Source organism: Notothenia rossii (genome assembly GCF_949606895.1).
Source record: "Notothenia rossii genome assembly, chromosome: 4".
NCBI classification, from domain to species: domain Eukaryota; kingdom Metazoa; phylum Chordata; class Actinopteri; order Perciformes; family Nototheniidae; genus Notothenia; species Notothenia rossii.
In genome coordinates, this window is record NC_136902.1 from 30,660,511 (window position 1) to 30,682,229 (window position 21,719).

At 43.5% G+C, this 21,719-nt stretch overlaps 2 protein-coding genes across 4 annotated transcripts in view; one reads left to right on the top strand and one right to left on the bottom strand.

Annotated features, from left to right (window-relative positions):
- ptpn11b (protein tyrosine phosphatase non-receptor type 11b) overlaps positions 1–11,568 on the top strand; it is a 48,236-nt gene extending 36,668 nt beyond the window's left edge. For all 3 annotated transcript variants that reach the window (XM_079676405.1, XM_079676407.1, XM_079676406.1), the window contains exons 12-16: positions 562–629; positions 721–872; positions 1,517–1,617; positions 1,739–1,868; positions 8,792–11,568. In XM_079676405.1, the coding sequence (XP_079532531.1) occupies positions 562–629; positions 721–872; positions 1,517–1,617; positions 1,739–1,826 (409 nt within the window). In that variant the 3' untranslated portion in view covers positions 1,827–1,868; positions 8,792–11,568. The remainder of the gene's footprint in view (positions 1–561; positions 630–720; positions 873–1,516; positions 1,618–1,738; positions 1,869–8,791) is intronic.
- A 1,015-nt stretch (positions 11,569–12,583) lies between these two features.
- rnf223 (ring finger protein 223) lies at positions 12,584–20,775 on the bottom strand. Its single transcript, XM_079676408.1, has 2 exons — positions 20,467–20,775; positions 12,584–14,020 (listed from the first exon to the last, which is right to left on the bottom strand). The coding sequence occupies exon 2, from the start codon at positions 13,924–13,926 to the stop codon at positions 13,213–13,215; it is 714 nt and encodes a 237-aa protein (XP_079532534.1). The 5' UTR covers positions 13,927–14,020; positions 20,467–20,775; the 3' UTR covers positions 12,584–13,212.
- Positions 20,776–21,719: the final 944 nt, after the last annotated feature.

Here is a 21,719-nt window from a genome sequence, read left to right on the forward strand (position 1 = left end):
TAATCACTAATCACAAATCAAATAAAGAAGCGCTTTAGATGCTTTTTTTGTATATTATATTTTTAATCTTAAACACAAAGAAAACATTTATGTCATGTATGTCATTCCTTCAAAGATAAAGCTGTTTTCCTGTACTCCATGCTACCAATCCCCCAGCGTGCTACAAACACGCGGACAGACTGAAAGCAGACACATCTGGCTCATGAACTTGACTGATCCGCCGGCTGCTGTTAAATGAATGTGTTATTGTGAATATAACACTGAGCTGTTCTGAGTTCTCTAGGAGATCTAACAGCATTTTATATGTGACACAACAACACATTGAAGTTTATAGCTGTTGGCAAATGAAACCTATAATTTATAACCTTAGACTTTGATGTGTTACTCCGATTGTCATGTACGGGATGAGAAAACTTTTGATGCTCATGTTACACTTTTCATAACTGTCTGGGTCGTATCAAATATGCTCTCAGATGAAGGTACATCTATTCTTCACCTTGACATTGACGCTTATTGAATGTAAGTGTAACTGAATGTGATTTCCCTCTGTTGTCCCCGCAGTGCAGGCATCGGCAGGACAGGCACCATTATCGTTGTGGACATCCTTATTGACATTATTAATCGCCAAGGTAGGAGACTTTATAAAACTCACACTGGGTTTCTTTTATACATTTGAATATTTTCCCTTCATCTCTGTTAATTTTCCGGATCGCGTTCTAGGTCTAGATTGTGACATCGACATCCCTAAGACCATCCAGAGGGTCCGGCAGCAGAGGTCGGGCATGGTGCAGACAGAAGCCCAGTATAAGTTCATCTACATGGCTGTGCAGCAGTACATAGAGACGGCCCAGAAAAGACTGGAGGAAGAGCAGGTACTCCACGACACAGGAAATCAACAACACTGTGGACACGAAAACATATAATAACCCTTTTTGACACAGTATTGAGGGCTTTGAAATATTATCGTAAGATGTGTTTGAGTTCCCAAGGAGAATATTGTGTGGTATGGTTTGAAAGCTAGAGCACTGAGGTAAACATCAGTTTAGTAAACACCTCAGCAAAATGCTGTCCCACTGTTGATGTTTTTTCCTGGGCCAACAGTGTCCTTATTCAATTGACAAAGTTGAAGGGGGTAGACAGAGGGGATGGTCCCCGGCTCCTCTGCATGGGGACATTGCTGCAGTACATGTGCGCAGAACAACTGAGCTATATGGTGGCCTGTTGGGACCATTTAAAGTAATTAGGGTGACTAAATAATGACATTTTCAAACTCTCAAAATATTATCCCCCTTCTATTTATGTATTCATCAACAGGGACAGTGCACATACATCAACATTTCTGTAAATTTGCCAGTTAGCCAAGAGGCTATTTTTCCTCTGTAGTCCCTGGACAGATTGTCTGCTCTGTAATTATTGATATTCTCTGGCCGTAATACACTGGTCTACATTTTGTATTGCAATTCTTTTTGGAGATGTTTTTCTTTTATCTGCCTCTTGTCATGTTGTTACGTTGCAGAGGAATAAGCTGAAGGAGAGGGAATATTCCAACATCAAATATCCCCAGATGACCAACTCTAGGTCCAAATCCAACATGACATCCTCGCGCTCTTCTTCTGTGTAAGTATAACACATATTACAATGAAGTGGCAACTACCAAACATTTAATCACAAAAGCTTAAGCAGAAAATGCATTCAAAATTGTTCATCCGAGAATTTCCTTTGCTGTCTGTTATTGTAGGATGACAAATGATGATGCGTCGAGTGTGTACGAGAACATCAACTTTAAGAGCCCTCAGACCTCTTTTAGCAGCAACACCAGGAGGTAAAACCATCGCTGTGGACATCCGCATCGCTCTGTCTGCCTTCCTGTGAGTACTGCTAAATATATTCAGCCTCTTTTTTCTGAAATTAAACTTGTTTTGGTATTTTTCTCCTGAAAAAGTGTACAACTGTAGTATCATCTCAATTGCTGTGAAAAATCATTTTGACTGTAGCACTGTGGCAAAAAGGTCTGCATTACAGTAAATGTGGTAGAATTGTTTTGTAGGGTTTAAACGCTGTTGTCTTTTTTGGAAAATAGAGCGTTGACTTGAAGGTTCCCTGTAAAGTATTAGAATTGTATTACTATGACGCTTCTATATGGATTCAAAGGTTTTATTTAGGGGTGCACCGAATGGGAAATTCTTGGCCGAAACCGATACCGAAAATAGGACACAGTTGGCCGAAAACCGAATGCCGAAAGGCCGAAAATGATTAATATTAATATATATATATATATATATATAATGTATACATTTTTTACCAATGTTGTTCAGCTACCTGATTATGGAAAAAGACATGATTATGGCAAAACTTAACTTAAATAATAATCACTATTATGGGTCCATAAAACATTTATTCAGCACTTTTGAATGCATACAGTACATTAATTCCAAGTCAAGTGCATTTTCTTTTCTCTGTAGGATAACTACAACAAAGTGCGTTCAGAACAAAGCCAAGGTGCTTTAAAACTGCATAGACATCTAGGCCAGTAGGCCTACAACAAAATAGTGTAAATAAAGACTGTAACAGCCAGGCCTTCAACAACAACAAATGCACCTATAAGTTTGGTAACCTAACGTGTTGTTGTGATGACGTAATCAAAACGCGGCGACAAGCACGGCGCGGGACCATGCTCGCGGCTGGCTCACAGCCAACATGTCTGCTGCTTGGAGATATTTCAAAATATCGGAGAAAGAGCCGCGGATTGCGATTTGTAAAACGTGTTCAGCTGACATTTCTTGAGGGGGTGTAACTGCAAAGACTCACCACTTCGGGATTACTCCACCACTTGAAATCAAAACACCCTGACAAATATGCGGAGTATGATCAACGTAACCCTGTTCTCTGACATTCGGTGATATTTTTTCGGCTGAAAGCCGAAAGGGCCTTTTTAACCATTTTTGGCCGATAATTTTCGGTGGCCGAATATTCGGTGCATCCCTAGTTTTATTCAACATGTGCACATTCAAGTAAAATGTTAATTCTCAGGCTCCTTAATAAAGGTCCATATTATCTTATCTTATCCTCCAACAATGAAATATTAAAAATGGCATTAAATGTGTGCAATTGACAAAATCTGTCTAGTTTAAGTAAGTTGCCGGAATAAGGAAATAAATGTACAAATAAAGAACTAGATGATGCAGAATTTAAAGGGATCCTATCTGCTCATTTTCAGGATTCATAATTGTATTTTGTCTCTCTATTGTGACATGTCTCCATGCTTTAATGTTCAAAAAGCTCTTTATTTGTCTCATACTGCCTGTGCTGCAGCACCTCTTTTCCCCCTCTGTCTGAAACCAGAGCCCAGTCTGCTCTGATTGGTTAGCTGGCCTGCTCTGCTCTGATTGGTCAACCGCTTAAATATGTCCCGGCCCTTAGCCTATAAGGTACAATGTGTCGGAGCACTAGCCGATAGAAGCCTGGGTGTTATTGATGTGCTTCACAAACAAAAACCAAAATAAAAATAACACTAACTTTGTGATTAATAAAAACATTTAAAGCCTGCGTGTGGTGCTCTTACTCCCATCGCTGGCGTACCGTGGGTGTTTGTGTGTTTATCTGATACACACCTCTATGGTACACATGCATAAAGATGCACATGCATAGTGAGGCAACAACAACCAATAGTCAGGGGTGCACACAACTTTCTCAGTGAGGTACTCAGATGAGTACCTGGAGTCAGTGCTTGGTACTCCAACTTCTGGCTCCCCTCAAAGTTCCCATGAAGCCCTCTGTATCGCGAATGTCAATGTGCAGTTTCTGATGGGTTGTGGGTAGTGCTGTGTACCTGGACTCACATTCAGGTTCAGGTCCGGACTCAAGTCCAGAGGTTCAGGTTCAGGTCCGGACTTATAAGTCCGGACTTGTGTCAAGTTGTGTGAGTAACTAAAGTGAACTTATTGTGAGCTAATTATCAATTGAAAATAAACTCATAATCAACTCAAATTCAAACTCGTCAGGTTTATTGTGCCCCCTTCCAACTTGTGTCTACACCATGTCTTTTCTAGAACTCTACATGTGTTACTAACTACACAACACAACTACATACATAGTGATGTACATACAAGACTCAATATGCAAGAGTACAAGTCTATGTGTTCTTGTTCAAGAACAACAGCATATTGACATTGTCTGGGTGAAGTGTTGCTCTTTCGGCAGACACTATATCACCATACATACAAAGGAGTTAGCTTAGCAACACTACCAAATATGGCAACCAGCATCCCACGCTGTCAGTGTCCACTATGTCTAAGCCAGTTTCCCTTGACGTCACACAGATCTCGCGAGCAGTTGAGATATTTTGCGAGACTTCGTGAGCTCAGTAATGGCCGCCATATCAGAAGCCAAAACAATGTTTTTCGTCTTTTCTCAGCGCAAATTTCTTGATCTATGGAAGGTTTTAGATGGTTTAGAACACAAAGGAGAATATACGTAAGTACCGGTTCCTGACGTTCCGGTTTTAACCGGACTTGAACCGAAACTTTTTACAAGTCCAGTACCGGTTCGGCGTACCGGTACGCAGCACTAGTTGTGGGAGTGAGTTCCAGAGGGAGGGGGCAGCAACGGAGAAGGCTCTGTCCCCCCAGGTCCGGTGCTTGATGCGGGTGGGGATGGATAAGAGGTTGGCTTCTAATGAGCGGAGGCAGCGGGAAGGGGTGTGGTGGTGCAGCAGGTCTGTGAGGTCGGGGGGGGGGGCCTGGTTATTGAGGTGGTCTCGGGAGCGGGTGTGGGTCAGGAGGCGGGCAGTAGAGTCCTGGACATGTTGGAGTTTATTGAGGAGGTTGGATGGTATGGCAAGGGGCCAGAATAAGATTGGTTCACAAGACCTCATGAAAGACGACACACGAAGTGAGGATACCCGGCCCGGAGGAAGCCCGGGGTCCCCTTCTGGAACCAGTCCCAGAAGAAGGACTCGTCGGCGAGCGTCTGGTGGCCGGGCTTGCCACGGAGCCCGGCCGGGCACAGCCCGAAAAGGCAACGTGGGCAACACCTCCGCTTCTCCGTCCCGCGGGAACCACCACCTACGGGAAACAGCGATGGGGTCGGGTGCGCTGCCAGAAGGGTGGCAGTGAAGACAGAGGGTCTCGACGGACCAGACCCGGGCGACAGAAGCTGGCTTTGGGGACGTGGAACGTCACCTCTCTGGGGGGGAAGGAGTCGGAGCTTGTGCGGGAGGTGGAGCGTTACGAGTTGGATCTGGTTGGGCTCACCTCTACGCACAGCGTCGGCTCTGGATCCTTACTTCTGGATAGGGGTTGGACTCTATTCTTCTCCGGAGTTGCTCAAGGTGTGAGGCGCCGGGCGGGTGTGGGGATATTCACAAGTCCCCGGTTGGGTGCTTTGTTGTTGGAGTTTACCCCATTGGACGAGAGGGTCGCCTCCCTACGCCTGCGGGTTATGGGGGGGAAAACTCTGACTGTTGTGTGTGTGCTTATGCACCCAACAGCAGTTTAGAGTATACGGCCTTCTTGGAGACCCTGGAAAGAGTCCTGTATGGGGCTCCTGAAGGGGACTCTTTAATGTTGCTGGGAGACTTCAACGCACATGTGGGCAATGATGGAGACACTTGGAGGGGAGTGATTGGGAGGAACGGCCCCCCTGATCTGAACCGGAGTGGTGGTTTGTTACTGAACTTCTGTGCTAGTCATGGATTGGCCATAACAAACACCATGTTCGAACTTAAGGATGCTCATAAGTGTACGTGGTACCAGAGCACCCTAGGCAGAAGGTCCATGATCGATTTCGTTATCGTATCATCGGACCTGAGGCCGTATGTTTTGGACACTCGGGTAAAGAGAGGGGCGGAGTTGTCAACTGATCACCATCTGGTGGTGAGTTGGGTCGAGTGGCGGGGGAAGCCTCTGGATAGACCTGGTAAGCCCAAACGTGTAGTTCGGGTGAACTGGGAACGTCTGGAGGAGGTCCAAGTTCAGGAGGCCTTCAACTCACACCTCCGGCGGAGCTTTTCGGGCATTCCTGTGGAGGTTGGGTACATTGAACCAGAGTGGTGGTGTTCAAAGCCTCTATTGCCCAAGCCGCGTCGGGGAGCTGTGGTCTCAAGGTCCTAGGTGCCTCAAGGGGTGGTAACCCTCGAACCTCCTGGTGGACACCGGTGGTCAGGGAAGCCGTCCGACTGAAGAAGGAGGCCTTCAGGGATTTGTTATCCCGGGAGACTCCCGAAGGCAGTTGCAAGGCACCGACAGGCCCGAAGGGCAGCAGCCTCAGCCGTGGCCGAGGCGAAGCAGCGGGTGTGGGAGAAGTTCAGAGAAGACATGGAAAAGGACTTTCGGGCGGCACCAAAGTTGTTCTGGAAAACTGTCCGACACCTCAGGAGGGGGAAGCAGGGAACCATCCAAGCTGTGTACAGTAAGGATGGGACGTTGTTGACCTCAACTGATGGAGTGTTCGGGCGTTGGAAGGAGCACTTTGAGGAACTCCTGAACCCGACAACTCCGCCCTCTATGTTAGAGGCAGAGCTGGAGTATGACGGGGGATCGACACCAATCTCCCGGGGGGAGGTCAATGAGGTCGTCAAACAACTTCACAGTGGTAAAGCCCCGGGGGTGGATGAGATCCGCCCGGAAATGCTGAAGGCTCTGGGTGTTGAGGGACTGTCATGGTTGACACGACTCATCAACGTTGCGTGGAAGTCGGAAACAGTACCGAAGGAGTGGCAGACCGGGGTGGTGGTTCCCCTATTTAAAAAGGGAGATCAGAGGGTGTGTGCCAATTACAGAGGCATCACACTACTCAGCCTCCCTGGGAAATTTTACTCTAAGGTACTCGTAAGTAGGGTCAGGGCGATTGTCGAACCTCGATTGAGGAGGAACAATGCGAATTCCGTCCTGGTCGTGGAACGACGGATCAGCTTTTTACTCTCGCAAGGATCCTGGAGGGGGCCTGGGAGTACGCTTATCCAGTCTACATGTGTTTTGTAGACTTGGAGAAGGCGTATGACCGGGTTCCCAGGGAGTTACTGTTGGAGGCGCTGCGGGAGTATGGGGTGAGGGGGTCTCTACTCAGGGCCATCCAATCTCTGTACTCCCAAAGCAAGAGCTGTGTCCGGGTCTTCGGCAGTAAGTCGGACCCATTTCAGGTGAGGGTTGGCCTCCGCCAGGGCTGCGCTTTGTCACCAATCCTGTTTGTAATATACATGGATCGGATTTCGAGGCGTAGTCGTGGGGGAGGGGGTCTGCAGTTCGGTGGACTAAGGATTGCAGCACTGCTTTTTGCAGATGATGTGGTTCTGATGGCTTCATCGATCTGCGACCTTCAGCACTCACTGGATCGGTTTGCAACCGAGTGTGAAGCGGCTGGGATGAGGATCAACACTTCCAAATCTGAGGCCATGGTTCTCAGCAGGAAACCGATGGACTGTCCACTCCAAGTAGGGAATGAGTCCTTACCCCAAGTGAAGGAGTTCAAGTAATTTGGGGTCTTGTTCTCGAGTGAGGGAACAATGGAGCGTGAGATGGGTCGGAGAATCGGAGCAGCGGGAGCGGTACTGCAGTCGCTTTACTGCACCGTTGTGAAGAAAAGGGAGCTGAGCCAGAAGGCAAAGCTCTCTGTCTACCGCGCCATTTTTGTTCCTACCCTCACCTATGCTCATGAAGGATGGGTCATGACCGAAAGAACGAGATCGTGGGTACTAGCGGCCGAGATGGGTTTTCTCCGCAGGGTGGCTGGTGTCTCCCTTAGGGATAAGGTGAGAAGTTCGGTCATCCGGGAGGGACTCAGAGTTGAACCGCTCTTCCTTCGCGTCGAAAGGAGCCAGTTGAGGTAGTTCGGGCACCTAGTTAGGATGCCACCTGGAGGTGTTCCAGGCACGTCCAGCTGGGAAGAGACCAAGGGGTAGACCTAGGACCAGGTGGAGGGATTATATCTCTTCGCTGGCCTGGGAGCGCCTTGGGATCCCCCACTCAGAGCTGGTTGATGTGGCCAGGGAAAAGAAAGTTTGGGGCTCTCTGCTTGAATTGCTACCTCCGCGACCCGACCACGGATAAGCGGAAGAAGATGGATGGATGGATGGATGGATGGATGGATGGATGGATGGATGGATGGATGGATGGATGGATGGATGGTTGGATGGTATGCCGTAGATCGAGGGTTCCCAAACGTTTCAGCCCGCGCGGGGTGGGGGCGGGGGGTTGCTAGTGATTTGTCAATGGTAGGCGCCTCGCTGCGTGGAAATTCTACAGATGGCCAGCCGCCCCTGCAAAATGTCTATGCACACGCACGTTGTTATTAATAATAATTAAACAAAGATGGATAGACGTTTTTTTAATTTAATTATCATTTTTTAATTTGTAATCATCTGGCGACCCCCACTTTGGGAACCCCTGCCATAGAGGATGCTATTGCAGTTGTTGAGTCGTGATGTGATGAATGCATGAATCAGGGTTTCAGCAGCAGAGGAGGAGAGGGATGAGCGGAGACGGGCAATGTTTTTGAGGTGGAAAAAGGCGGTCCTGGTAATGTGATTTATGTGGTGATTGAATTTGAGCTGACTGTCGAAGATGACTCCGAGGTTGCGGATGTGAGGGGGGGGGGGGGGGATAGAGTGTGGCTTTCAATGGTGAAGTTTAAATTCTGGATGGTTTTGGTACGGGATGGGGGGCCGATGATCATGCTATATAAATGCTGCTTTGAGCTCCATATCCTGATTTACATCCTGTCCTGATGTTCATGATTCAAAGTGACACCAGCCGTTAACTCCACTTGTCTTCCTGTCTGTTTGTGTTTGCTTCAGTTTCAGTGGAGGTGTCGCTTCATCAGCTCCTGAATCCCTCTGGGGGATGAGGGAGTGAGTCTCTGACTACACCCAGCATCAGTGCACCCTGCCTGGGCTGCATGCTGCGAGCCGACCCCCTTTCTCCTGCTGGACCGAGTCAAAGCTTACCCTCCTTAGAGAGGATGACTCCACAGCATAATACTCTCGCTCAGGACTCTCCCCCCTTTCTCCCCCCACTTCCTTTCTTTCTCAGCGTAAGTGCCTTGACTCAGGATGTGTCTGTAATCCCTCTAAATCGTGCTGTTCCCCCTCAACTTTTACCACTTTTCCAAATTCTGGAAATCAAAGTTGTTTTTGCTCTGGATGAAGGAAAATTAGGAGTGTTCTCCGGCCTGAATAGAACAGAACTGTACGGGACCTGAGAAGAGGTCAAAGCTAAGCTGTTTGTCTGCGCCTTGCCAGAATTCACCTTCGCTATTCCTCTTTCTCCGTCTTTTAGCCTGAGCCTGAGACTGTTTTGAGGCATTCTGTCTCTCCAGTTGTGGCGGTTATTAATGTGGCCGCTGAGTGATCGCAGGGACTGTTACGTAGCCTGCTGAAGGACCCTGAGGCACAGGTGAAGGGCAAACAAGCCCTTTCCTCCAAAAGGTTTTATCATGATCATTTCAGCTTTAAAAAAAAAGGTATTTGTTTGTTTGTACGGCATATGATCTTCTGCATATGCAAATCAGCTGTTCTGTGCTCTGTGAGAATTTGAGGTCATTATTTGAACAAATACATCAGCCCTATCTGTCATTGGATGGCCTACAGCTGATCCCACTTTGAGTATAAACTCAATCATGAAAATGTCTGTCCTTCAAATCACCATATTTTCATTATTTCAATCATTCTTAGCATTTGTGTAACATAGGAGATTCTTCAAATTCATAATTTTATAAAGAATCATTAAGGTGGAAGAGATCACGTTTGGGCATGGTCGTCTGAGCAGCATCCACAGATTGTAAGATGATTTATCGATAGATTGTAATAGTGGTCCACATTTGACAGGAAACAGGTGGAGAGGATTCCTGAATGGCCGTCTCTCAGCTCAGTTTTTGACTGGCTGCCCTCGTAAATCAGCGGGTCTGATGCAGTTCAACATCTGTCGGAGGAGATGGTCACAAGGAGACGAGGGAAAACGGGGCGATTATGACGCGGGCCGGATGGCCATCTGCCTGAGATTGAAGAATAGATTTGTCTCCGAAAAGTAATTTGGAAGATGGACATAATCCAGGCTTGATGATAGCGGGGCGAGTAAGCCCACGTCAGTGATGCGATAACGAAGACGGTGGTGCTGCGGAGCGCTGAGCCCTCGGCACCGTCTGCCAGATTGTTATCTATTTATAGCTCCAGGATCAGCACCAAAATATCCTGATCAAAAAGAAGTGCAGAAGCATTGAAATCTGACCCAACGTATTTAAAAAAGAACCACTTGATCATCCTAAAGTCCAACAAATAAAAACTAAACAATGTGTTCCACCTTTTTCTGAAAAAAAGAAATAATCAATCAATGAGCCCTCAGACCATTCCTCTTCCTCACCAGCAGAGATGTTAGCTAACCAGGTCAAGGACACTCGCTTTTCTTCATTCATTTGCCAGTTTCTGCTGCTGTGGCTCATAAATATATTTAAAATAAATTATTTAAAATACAATGCATAATCAAAAAAATAACTGAAGTAGTAGAAGTCAGTCATTGCACTGTAATAAACTGTAATTTGATACTGTTGACATGTGCGGGATATTTAAATAAAGGCACAGTGTAAGCTGCAGCAGCCACTCTGTGTGAGTTCTGTTTTTAAAATAATAATTTTATTAAAGTTTCAGCTGAAACTGCTGTCCTTCTTTTCCCTCAGCGTTGAGAGTTTTCCCGCCATAAATTGCTGCAAGTGTATTCTAATGGTTGATTCCTTATGTGAATAAAAGCTATGTTTTATTAATGTGTGGCATTGATGCCCTGTCAGTGAAGGCCAACGTCTGTCTGAAATATGCTGCACCACTCAATGTACTTCGGTAGATTTGGACAATGAAGATGTTTGTATTCTTCCGTTTTTTTCGTTGTTGTCCTTTTTCTTCTGAACTGTGATCTACTGTATGTCCGGTGAATAAATTTCATGGGTTTGTGTCTGTGTTTCTGAACCATCTTGCGCTGTGGATCATTTAGATTTTTATTGTATTTCACTTTGCCTCTATGGGTCAAACTTGTTTTCTAATTATATGGTGAAGCATCAATACTTGAAAGTGTGAAACTGCTAAATCTTTGGCCTGTGTGTGTGGATGTCTGTCGGGTGTGGGAGTATTTTTGGTAGTGCACTAGACTTTTCAGTTTTCGTTTTTTTCTTGTTTAATTTCAAATGGTATTTGTAATTGATTGTTTTATCCACTCTTGCATTTTGTAATGTGTCTGAATTGTTATTATTTCTGGTGTCATTTCACCTTTGATGAGTACATTTGAGTTGAACCAGCATACATGGAGGTATGCAGTAGTCACGGTATTTTCTTTCTGCTCGTCCTCTTACTTTTACTTGAACATGATGTCTTTTTGTTTTGATTCCTTGTTTCTGTTGGTGGCAGTATGCCTGAAGTGAGTAGTGGCGACCTCCCGTGTTGTCCCCCCTTCTCCCCCTATTCTTGCACTGGCTCTGCCCAGACGCCTTTTTGCTGTATAGGCTACAAATGCTGATGCAATGAGCTGCCAGAAATGGCAACAAAATGGTTTATTATCATATAGTTTAATAAAAATCTATTATGGCAGTATGTTAAGTCTCACTTGGATATTACATTATTTCTGTTGTGTGAATCTGGAGCATGAACCGTGTGATGATGGAGAATAAAGCCCAGTGAACCACGAGTTAACAATAATGAATATTAAAAAAGCAAGGCAGGAAACACATTCCGGAAAAAATGCAAATTAAACGGTAATGAACGATTATTTTATGATCTGTAGAAATGTTGCTTTATAACTTTTGATAAAAAAGAAAGAGGGGAAACCACAAGAATGAGTTTCAAGTAAGCGCTGCTGTTATTTTCAGCATTTTAACATGAGGCGCATTAAGTGTTGAAAGAAAGTGTCTTATGTAGATGCTATCAACAAGGAAACAGTTTAATTCTGCTTCATTGGAATGCAAAGACCATTTCATATTTGGCTATCCTTTTTTATAAATGTGTAAATTCCCTAGAGAAAAATAAAGCCAATGAACAAGAACTTTTTACTCGTTCTATACATAAATAGTTATTATTGTCGTTCTGATTTAGGATATATTTTCTACAATCCATGTTGAAGAGATGACTGAGCCTTTTTCTAATCTATCTGCATGTATCGTTTAACCATGTTTACTGTAAGTTCCTCAGGGAAGTAGCACTTTATTACGACCACACCTAAATGACTGAGAATTTAGCGTGAATTGTCCTACCATAGATGTGTCACACAAGTGAGGTATTTGGAAAACCCCCCAATCCAAACTTTTCCTTTATCTGACGCACCTAAAGCCGGAATAAAAATAAAGGCTCTTCCTTCCTTCCAATCTGAAGGAAGGGTTGTCTTTTATGGTTTTTGGTTTAAGGGTCAGATAGGGAGGAAATAATAAACAGCGCTCTGGGAAATGGCAACTATTTTCTATTTGCGTTTAAGCCCGTCTGGAGCTGTGTGCTACTTAAAGGGGAATTTGAGACACCTGCTTTCATACAGATTAAACCACTACCTAACAAAGTGCCAAATGTCACGAAATGATCCTAATCTAAATAATGAGGCACCAAAGTTTCCTAGAAACATGATTCAAGCTAAAGTCTCCCTTTTTATTATCTTCTGTAAACAAGGCCATGACGAAAGGCACACTTTAAAAAGTTGATGTTGTCACATTGGGCTTACATTCATTTCCTGTTTTTTGACCTTACTAACCCTTACGGTAAACTCCATATATTTACAAATCAAAGTTCAAAATAATGTAACTTTTTCATTTGGAAATACCTGTTTGTATGCACATATCAACCCACGCGTGCTCTGTCATCTGGTAGTACGCTCTGTAAATGTGGATTCTATCAATGTCTGTGTCACTGAACACAATTCGAACCAAAGTGCCTGTCAGAGGTCAACTTGCACCACTGAGTTTCAAAGCCTAAATTCACATGTAATGACAGTTGTTAAGGATAACATATTTTTTAATTCAAATCAAGCTAATGGAACATGACACAATAACAGAAAAAGTGAAAATTAGTTCAGTCTATGTTTCTTTCAACCCTTTCATCTCACCCATTTTGAAACCAAACACTAGGGGATGCTAAAGTCCGACATCTAAATAGGCCACAAAAAGTGGCTTTAACATCTGTGGCAAAAGAGCAATTTGGTGAAATTTGTCATATACAATATAATGTGTGTTTATATTGAAGTCCAGTCAGTCTAAAGTTCACTGTGTCAGACTGTGTCTTTTGGTGAAGGTGCTGAGGGTGCTGGTCGTTGTGGTAGTGGGGTTCAGGATGACGTGATCCCGCATACAGCGCATATTCCCAGTGCTGAACACACACTGCAGGGGCCATAACACAACCACGATGAGCAGCACGATGAGCACCATGAAGAGCACCAGCCTCTTCCAGTCCGCCAGCCGGGCCAGCAGCCCAGGAGTCCGGGGCCCCGTCTGGATCGGAGCGTCTATCACCTTGCTGGCCCCAATGTCAATGCAGATGCAGAAGGACGAGGGGCTTTCAGAGGAGCCCAAGCTGGGGTCTTGCTTGGAGCTTTTGTAGCACAGCTTCTCCCCCTCCAGCCACACCGGCTCCTCCTGCTGCTGGTGGCTGGGCAGTTTGCAGAGGACCTCTCGGCTGGTGGTGAGGGCGGGGGGGCCCTGCTCAGGCAGCATTGTGGGGTGGCGGCAGAAGGGGCATAAGAGGCGGGGGCTGCCGCCGGAATCCTCCTGGTCACTCAGCGAGATGGCCATGAGGCGGGAGAGGCACTCCAGGCAGAATGTGTGGGTGCAGTCCAGCTGCTTGGGTGTTTTGAATACATTGTCGTAGGTGTTGTAGCAGATGGAGCACTCCGGCTGGCTCATGATTGACACCTTCTTTTTCAGCTCTCCAGGAGAGATTTGAGGGGCGACCTGCATTTGCCAAATCTGCGGTTCCATCTTCAGGAATATTTAACCCTCTTTTGTCGAGTCCCCTCTGGACTTGTCAGCTCTTTCTTACTTTTTCTTGATCTGTTCTTAACTTCAGAATTATCTGAAAAGAAAACACACCACATGTACAGGTTAGTTTTCATATCGAAGGTATCTTGCTGCTTCTATCATAAAAACTGCAACATAATCCCAACATGTAAACAAGATTTACCGGTAGTACATCCTTGCACATGTTATAAAGCCCATTTGAACCTCATACAGTTACTAACACTTAGATGAGCTAATAAGGTTTTAGTCTGTCAATGAGTATTTCCCTCACAGGTGTGATGCCAAGTGGGATGAATGTGTGTGTGTGATATTGAGGAACTGAAGCAACAGTCCAATTAAATGAGTCAGTGAAATGGCAACAAAGGAACGGGAAGGTCAATGTCCATCCCATAAATATGAAGGGGCACACACACACACACACACACACACACACACACACACACACACACACACACACACACTGTGTTATTGTGTATATAACACTTAGTTATTTATAGAACACAATAAAAGATTTTCCAATCATGAGACCTGAACAGGAAATGCTAAGGCTAGCCATATCCCGGACCCTTTATTCCAGAATGAATGATTGAAATTGTAAAACTCTGACCAAGTATTGGTCAGTACAGATTTGGTATTTTAGTGTTGACCGGTGTAACGTTGACTGGTAAATGTTTCATCTTTCACAAATTTCCAATAATATAGTATATATATATTTGCTAGCTATTTTAAACGATTGACGTTTGATGCTTCTGTTAGCATTTAACCCTTTAGCACCCCGCTGGAGAAACCTTATAGGCCTAGGTAGAAGAAGACACTTTTTAAAGGGGAGATTCAGTTTTTCACTCTGTTGGTACATTTACAGTATGTACAGTACAAATAAACACATGCACAGGATCTATACAACTTATGGTTTGCTCTGTTTGTTTTTCTGTTTGTTAGTAGGATTACTGAAAAATGCCTGGCCTGATTTGTATAACTTGGTTAAAATATACTGTATAGCATGTGCCAAGGACAATCTTATTACATTTAAAGGCGATTAGACATCAGTGCTCTTATAGATTTGAAGGTCTTCGTTTGTTTTTGTTTTCGGTAGCACTTTTTTAGAAAAATAACACAGAAACGTTTTTGGAAAACTTCTAAATATGAACATCTAATCAACCGCCACATTTATATTCATGTACTCTCTCATGGGGCTAGAATACTGTTAGTCTACCGTACCACTAAATTGGGAGTTAATGACAGCCTTTAGCCAAATGACCGCTGTGCTGTTTACAAGTATCCCAAATAACTGAATATGGTAGCCAGGGTAGCGTGCAGAAGTACACCAGCTGGTACACAGGGTCCTTGGGCCCTCCTTGCATCGAGCAGCTGATGAAAGATTGTTCAGGGAAAAACACAGGTTGCTTTGTTAATGTGACTTTTTGACCATGAGTGTCTTAATCTGTATATCAGACGGCACAGTTGACATTTTTAAATATGAATTCCTTGACCAGGTGTTGAGACACTGTAGGACACTGTAGGTCACAAGATTGGTGTTGAGAAATCTGGGTATTAACCACATGTAAACCAAATTATTGATTAATTTTGAGTATGGTTTCCTTGTCTTATTCTTCCAGATTTAAGATAAAAAATACTGTGTGTGTGTGCGTGTGTTTTAGGGAAGATGGATAGTCCTTTAGAGCACAGGTGTTCTCCTCTCTGTGCCCACAGGGCTAGCCCTGTCTCAGCACTCCCATCTACACAAAGTCCCTGCTTGTTCTGCATCTAATCTCTCCCCACCCTTGAAATTCCTGCTCTGCCAACTCTCTCTTTTCGTCTCTGCTGAATTCAACATGCTTTAGTAGGATGAGGACAGATTTTTATAATTACACCTGTCTTATCCATTTAAAGTCCCCCTTAATCACTGTTCAAGACTACATTTCCCTATTGCTCTAACTCAAATTCTGTTATTGGTTGTGGTCACTTTCTGAAGGCTCCTGTACAAAAGTGTATACAGATCAAATGTATTTTTTTTTTTTAACCCTATCTAATCCAATACTAAGAAGACAAACGGCCGCCGTCCAGTGAGAGTGCAGCTAAAACCTTTACTAAAACCTTCCAGCATTTCAAATATTTACATAGTTCCTCATATTGAAATGAAGCTGCTTTGGGGCACCTTAACAATTACTAGTTCAGTCTCATTAACTCATTCAAATAAAATAAGAAAAACTTTGAATTGCAGAAAGCTAAACTAAGGTGCTTGAATAGAAACTGGAATTGAATTTTGACAATTTTGACAATGTGCATTTTCAATGTGCATTTTCCTAAAATTGACATACAACAGCTAGTATTTCAACAAGGTGTTCACACACATCCATAAAGGTTCAAATTTGGTTAATCAGTGTATGTTTCATATTATTCACGGATCACAGAGATCAAGCTCAAGGTCTTTAAAAGGGGAGACCATTTCACAAAGCCCCAGGCCATCTTACCTTTATAATGAACACTAAATAAACAGCAACTAACTGAGCAGCTTACAACAACACAGCCTCGCATTGTCAAAAGCCGTTGAGGTGAAACCCATTGTGAACACGGCCTCAGGCTGTACTTTGCTGTACTCCTAATGACACCTAAATTCCTCAACACAACACCAGGCTCTAACTACCTAATATGTATATATATATATTTTACTGAATACATTTCCACAGAATTGTTCAATCCTGAAGGCTCAAGTCGAATGAATCCCTGAATTCTGGTGAGCTTTGTGTTTTTGATTTAAACTCTGTGTGAGGTCTTAAAGGTCACCTATCATGCTATTTTTAGGCAATAGCATAGGTCTCAGATATATAAAAAACATGTCTACGAAGTGTTTTGCTCAAAATACCAAACAGATCACCCATTCTAGCCATGCCTCATATCCCTCTATTTCACTTACTGTTTCAAAAATGCAGATTTTGGGTATAAAGCTTAAAAAAAAAATTTGATTAAAAAAAGAGGGGCGGAGCTTATGCCTGCTCATGCGGGAAATTCTACCGGCAGATACTGCTGCAATGAAACGCCATATCATGGATTATCAAGAATTATTTCTGAAACAGTATAGAGTGGCAAAATCCCTCCCCTTCCGGTGGACTTCCATGGGACCTTATTTCGGAAAAATTATGTATTGAAGTCAATGGAGAGAGAAAGATTTTCTTTCGATCACGTTTGAATTGTGCCAAGAATTACACATATGATGTTTGTCAATTTAAAAGATAATCTTCGTAAAACTGTGAAGTAACACATTTTTTTGTGTGAAACGCTCAATGAACTACATCTCTGGTCTCGCAAAACAACACACGTCACCAAGATGGCCGTCACTACTGCCTTGCAAAACAAGGGATTGACTACCCTCGCTATCACCACAATGAAACACGTCCAAAAGAATGTCATGCAAAGCTGCTTGCCAGCCTGCCTTCATTTGATTCTCTCTGAACTGCCTGATCTTTTTAATGTTTAATGTCAACCATTTGTGCAGATAGCATGAAGTAGAAAAGATCGCCGATGCTAATGTAGTGTTAGCGTTAGCATTTCTCCCCCGGGCTTAAATGGTGTAGGCCTACTCTTCAAAGGGTTCACGAAATATGACATTTTGGGTTACTTAATGTTACTTCATGTTAAGGCTAATAAAAAGGACAAGGCTAAGGCCGTAATGCTAACTAACGTGCTTGCTACTAGCTAGGTAGCTAACTTGATCCAGCCGCTCGTGGTACTTTCATCAGACGGGAAGCGAAAGAACGAACCCATTACTGGTATGATAACAACCTGGTACTAAGCACACAGGCCTCTTGTTAAAGTTATCTTATTTTAGCTATCTCTTATTTAGTGGAGGAAAATAATTGTGACATCGGTTATGACATCACTTACGCCACACTGGGATTTGTAGTCTTTCTAGTTGCGTATTTTTCATAGTCTTATATTTCAACAGTTTTACGAGAAACTGACTTTTTTGACGTGGAAATTATTTTTTAAGATTGCCAAACATCATATGTGTAATTCATGGCACAATTCAAACGGGATCGAAAGATACATTTTCTCTCTCCATTGACTTCAATACATAATTTTTCCGAAATAAGGTCCCATGGACGGGCGTAGATGGGCGTGACTTCGCCACTCTATGGAGCTCAAAGGCTTTCTCTCTTGTCGGTTATACCACAAGGTGAGTTCCTTTTTATTTCCTGGTTCTTCACACACATGCTCTCTCCAGTACAGGTTAGCTCTGAGTGTTAGCGATGCTAATGTAACAGCGACCATTACGTCCAAAGCCTCGCAGCGGCAAAACCGTGCCGCGCCCACACTAATTGCACCGCATAAGCGCATAGGTGCGCCGCATTTACGGCTCAGCTGAGGCTCCCTCCGCAAGATGGAGCCCCCTCCGCAAGGTGAGGCCCCACGCAGTCTGCGTGATCTGGCTGTAGGGAGGGACAGACCTGGTTGTTAGATATAAAGATGTGGAAGGTAGTTGCGACTATCCAGCTGATTATTTGTTACATTTTGTCCCTACATTGATGAATTATTTTCCTTCATTTTCAGAAATCACGACTTGGCAGTTCTGAGCAGGGGCGCCGTAAGGGGGTGAAAAGTTAGGACGATTCTAAGGGCCCGTGAATGACAGGGGCCCAAACAAATTTTAAGTAACCAATGTGATTACCTTTTCATGGGGCCCAAAATCCCTGGCGGCGCCCCTGGTTCTGAGGCTTCTAGTAGTAGTGAAGAGTCCCTTTTTGTGTACATAAATGCAGTTTGAGATACTTTAGGTGAGAGTATACAGTAAGTTTTGGAGAAAAAAAACGTATTCTTTGTTTTATAGATTGAATTCATGAGCAACTAGAAAAATATACTCAGTAGACTCTCCCATTTGCATCTCCCTCTGACAGAAAATAGTTTAATGATATTGAATTGAGTTGTACCTCCAGGTTTCCTACAGTCAAAATGACTATGCCTTGTTAGCAGTTCATTTTCTGATACTCCGGTTCAACAAGAAACCATACTTTTTCATGAATGTCAGTATTTGAGTTGCGACAAAGGGAAAAATGTGGTCTGCAACAGGCTAGGCAAGGTTTGTTTTTAGCTTAGCCAAATTACGGAATTGTCCTTTTTTGCTACTAAGGCAGCCAAATAAAATAGTGTATAAAAAAATGTTAATCACCACAACCACGAAAAGGCCTTGAGCATACATTCATATAGAGCACAACACATATTAACTGATGGTTCCAATATTATTAAAGATTAGCTGCGGACAAAAAGACAGATACACACACACACACACACACACACACACACACACACACACACACACACACACACACACACACACAATTGGGCACACACTGACCAAACACAAATCTATTTAAACCTGGCGGGAAATATTTAACACACCTCGCTCAAAGCAATACGCTGCCACAGCTTTACTTGGTCTTTTATATAACCATTAGCTTGAAGTAGCTAACGTTAGCCCAGGTTAGCAAACATGAGTTTGAATCAGTTCCTTGACTTGACAGTTGTTTTTAAACTTGTGCTGCTGTATTTCTTAGCATTTACTTTTATCCAGAAAGAATATGAAGCCTGTCTTGATTCTGTTTTGCTAAAGTTACATACTGAACAACACCAAACCGTTATTAGAAAAAGCAACATTTTTGTTTTAACTGTCCAGAGTCCAAATGGGGGGAAAGTAATCCAAAGGTCTTAGAGGTCAAACTAAAGGCCCCTGCAGTGTAGCCTACACCAGAGTCAACTATTAACTAAGTCCTTACTTAACCCATATAAACTAACTAGAAACATGTGAGGTTCCCTTTACTGTCTTTGTACAGTGTTTGGTTTTGTGATTAGGTTTACAGCTTCCTTGCTATCAGTGGCCCATCTTTTTCTCTGTCCCAGTGACCCATTTGTAGACACATCACTGCTTGTTTATGACGAGACATAATTCAAACTGAAGCCTTCTATTCAAGCTTCATGTAAAATGCTGTTGTTTTCTTTTTTTCAGCCCCTTTGTGTCTGGCTTAGCAATGTGTATCTTCAGCTCAACCGTCATCCACAATGCTGCCCTACCTGTTCTCAGTTTGAATGGTAAATGAAACCTGATCTATCTGCCGTTTAAAGTGGGGGTGGAGTGGGTGGACTGCTGCAGACAGTTCAACTGAACGTGAGGCTGTTTGCTCATGCAAAAAAAGACCTGCAGCATGTACAGATAGCACATGTAAACACCACAGACAATGCAGGAAACGGCATACAGATACTTGATAATCCTTACTGAATATACAGAAAAAATACTTAGTAAATGTCATTATGAACGTTGCAGCTGCTACTGGGCTTCAGTTAGATCACATCATGATGCACCTGCACTTGCATTTTCTCATTAAATAGAGAAAAAATGGAAAGGAAATTTCCTTTATTATTTAAGATTAATTTAACAATCTTGAGTTTTTAGGAACATCCCTCTCACATTTCTTAAAGGTCCTTTTTTCTTAGAGCAAAGGTTCAGTTTACCTGTTGTATGAAGAAGATGTCAGATGATCCCTGTTTTATCTCTCTAGCTCAGCTCACTCCTTTTGCACTCGAAAATGCATTTTGCTGCAGTCAAAGTCAACCGTCTTCCGAGAGGCCAGCAGGAAATTAGGAGTTTCTAATAGTGCCTCTTCCAAAGTCCTCCTCTGTACTGGTCTGCAAACTCTGCTGGAGTCACAGGTGTGTGTATATGTGTGTGGGTGTGTGCTCAGAGTCTGTGTTCAGTGTGAGCTCTGGGTCCTCTTTGCTCAGCGTCCGTTGCCCAGTATCACCTGCCCTGCGCTCTGTCAGCTCCCCTTTTAGCACTTTATGTAAATCTCTGCCTTGAGGTGGGGGTGGGGGGAGGAGGAAGGGGGGAAGAAGAAGCCCTGAAGAAATCAAGTAGAATACACATTCACGCCCTCTGACACCCCTTCTTGTGTCTTTCTATGTTGATCTCTTTTATTTTCCCTTCTTTCCTTTCAGTCCTCCCCTACCTCGCCTAAACACATACATAAGGCAAATACTCCTCACCTCCAGTCCAGTAAACAAACACATATAGACTAGTAATACATTTTTCAATTGACAGATACATTTCTTTTTGTCGACAATATCCCCCGTCTGTTTTTTTTTGTTTTGCTCAAATGCAAACTGAATGAGGCAGCAGTTCATATACTGGACATTAAACACAAAAGACACACAAACTACGCAGTTTTTGCATCCACCTGTATGCTTAAGCCGAACAATACATATAAAGGATTCATTTCCACTTCGTGAGTGATAAGGGAGCAGGTGGTTATACAGGAGTGTCTTCCCACAGAATCACCACTCAATAGTCTGTTGTTTGCTACAGTGTTGCTGGTGTGCCTGTTACATCAGACTAGCCGTTCTGTTCCTTGAGGGTGAATCACAGGGGTTCATCCAAAATAGTGACCTCTTATTGATTGAATTTGTATTTACAACTCTCAGAATTGCTTCAGAAGGCAATGTGTCATGTTCCACCAAGCAGAGAAAATAACATTTTTTACAACTGCATTGCAGACTTGTATAATCATTAATTCATATTTAATTCAGGAAATAAACATGAAAATAACAAACGTACATCCAAAAGAAAAAGGCTCTTTCTCTCATACCTAACATCAAGGATGTGAGTTAGACTTTTTATTTGACTACTAATTTTATTTTATGGTAATGCCTAATGGCTCTGGGCCATTAGCTCTAGCGTGTCTCTCTGCAATAACAGCTGCCTAACTGAC

What these genes read in the sequence shown, in the direction of transcription:
- rnf223 (XM_079676408.1), bottom strand. Translation starts at nt 13,926, where the DNA reads ATGGAACCGCAGATTTGGCAAATGCAGGTCGCCCCTCAAATCTCTCCT.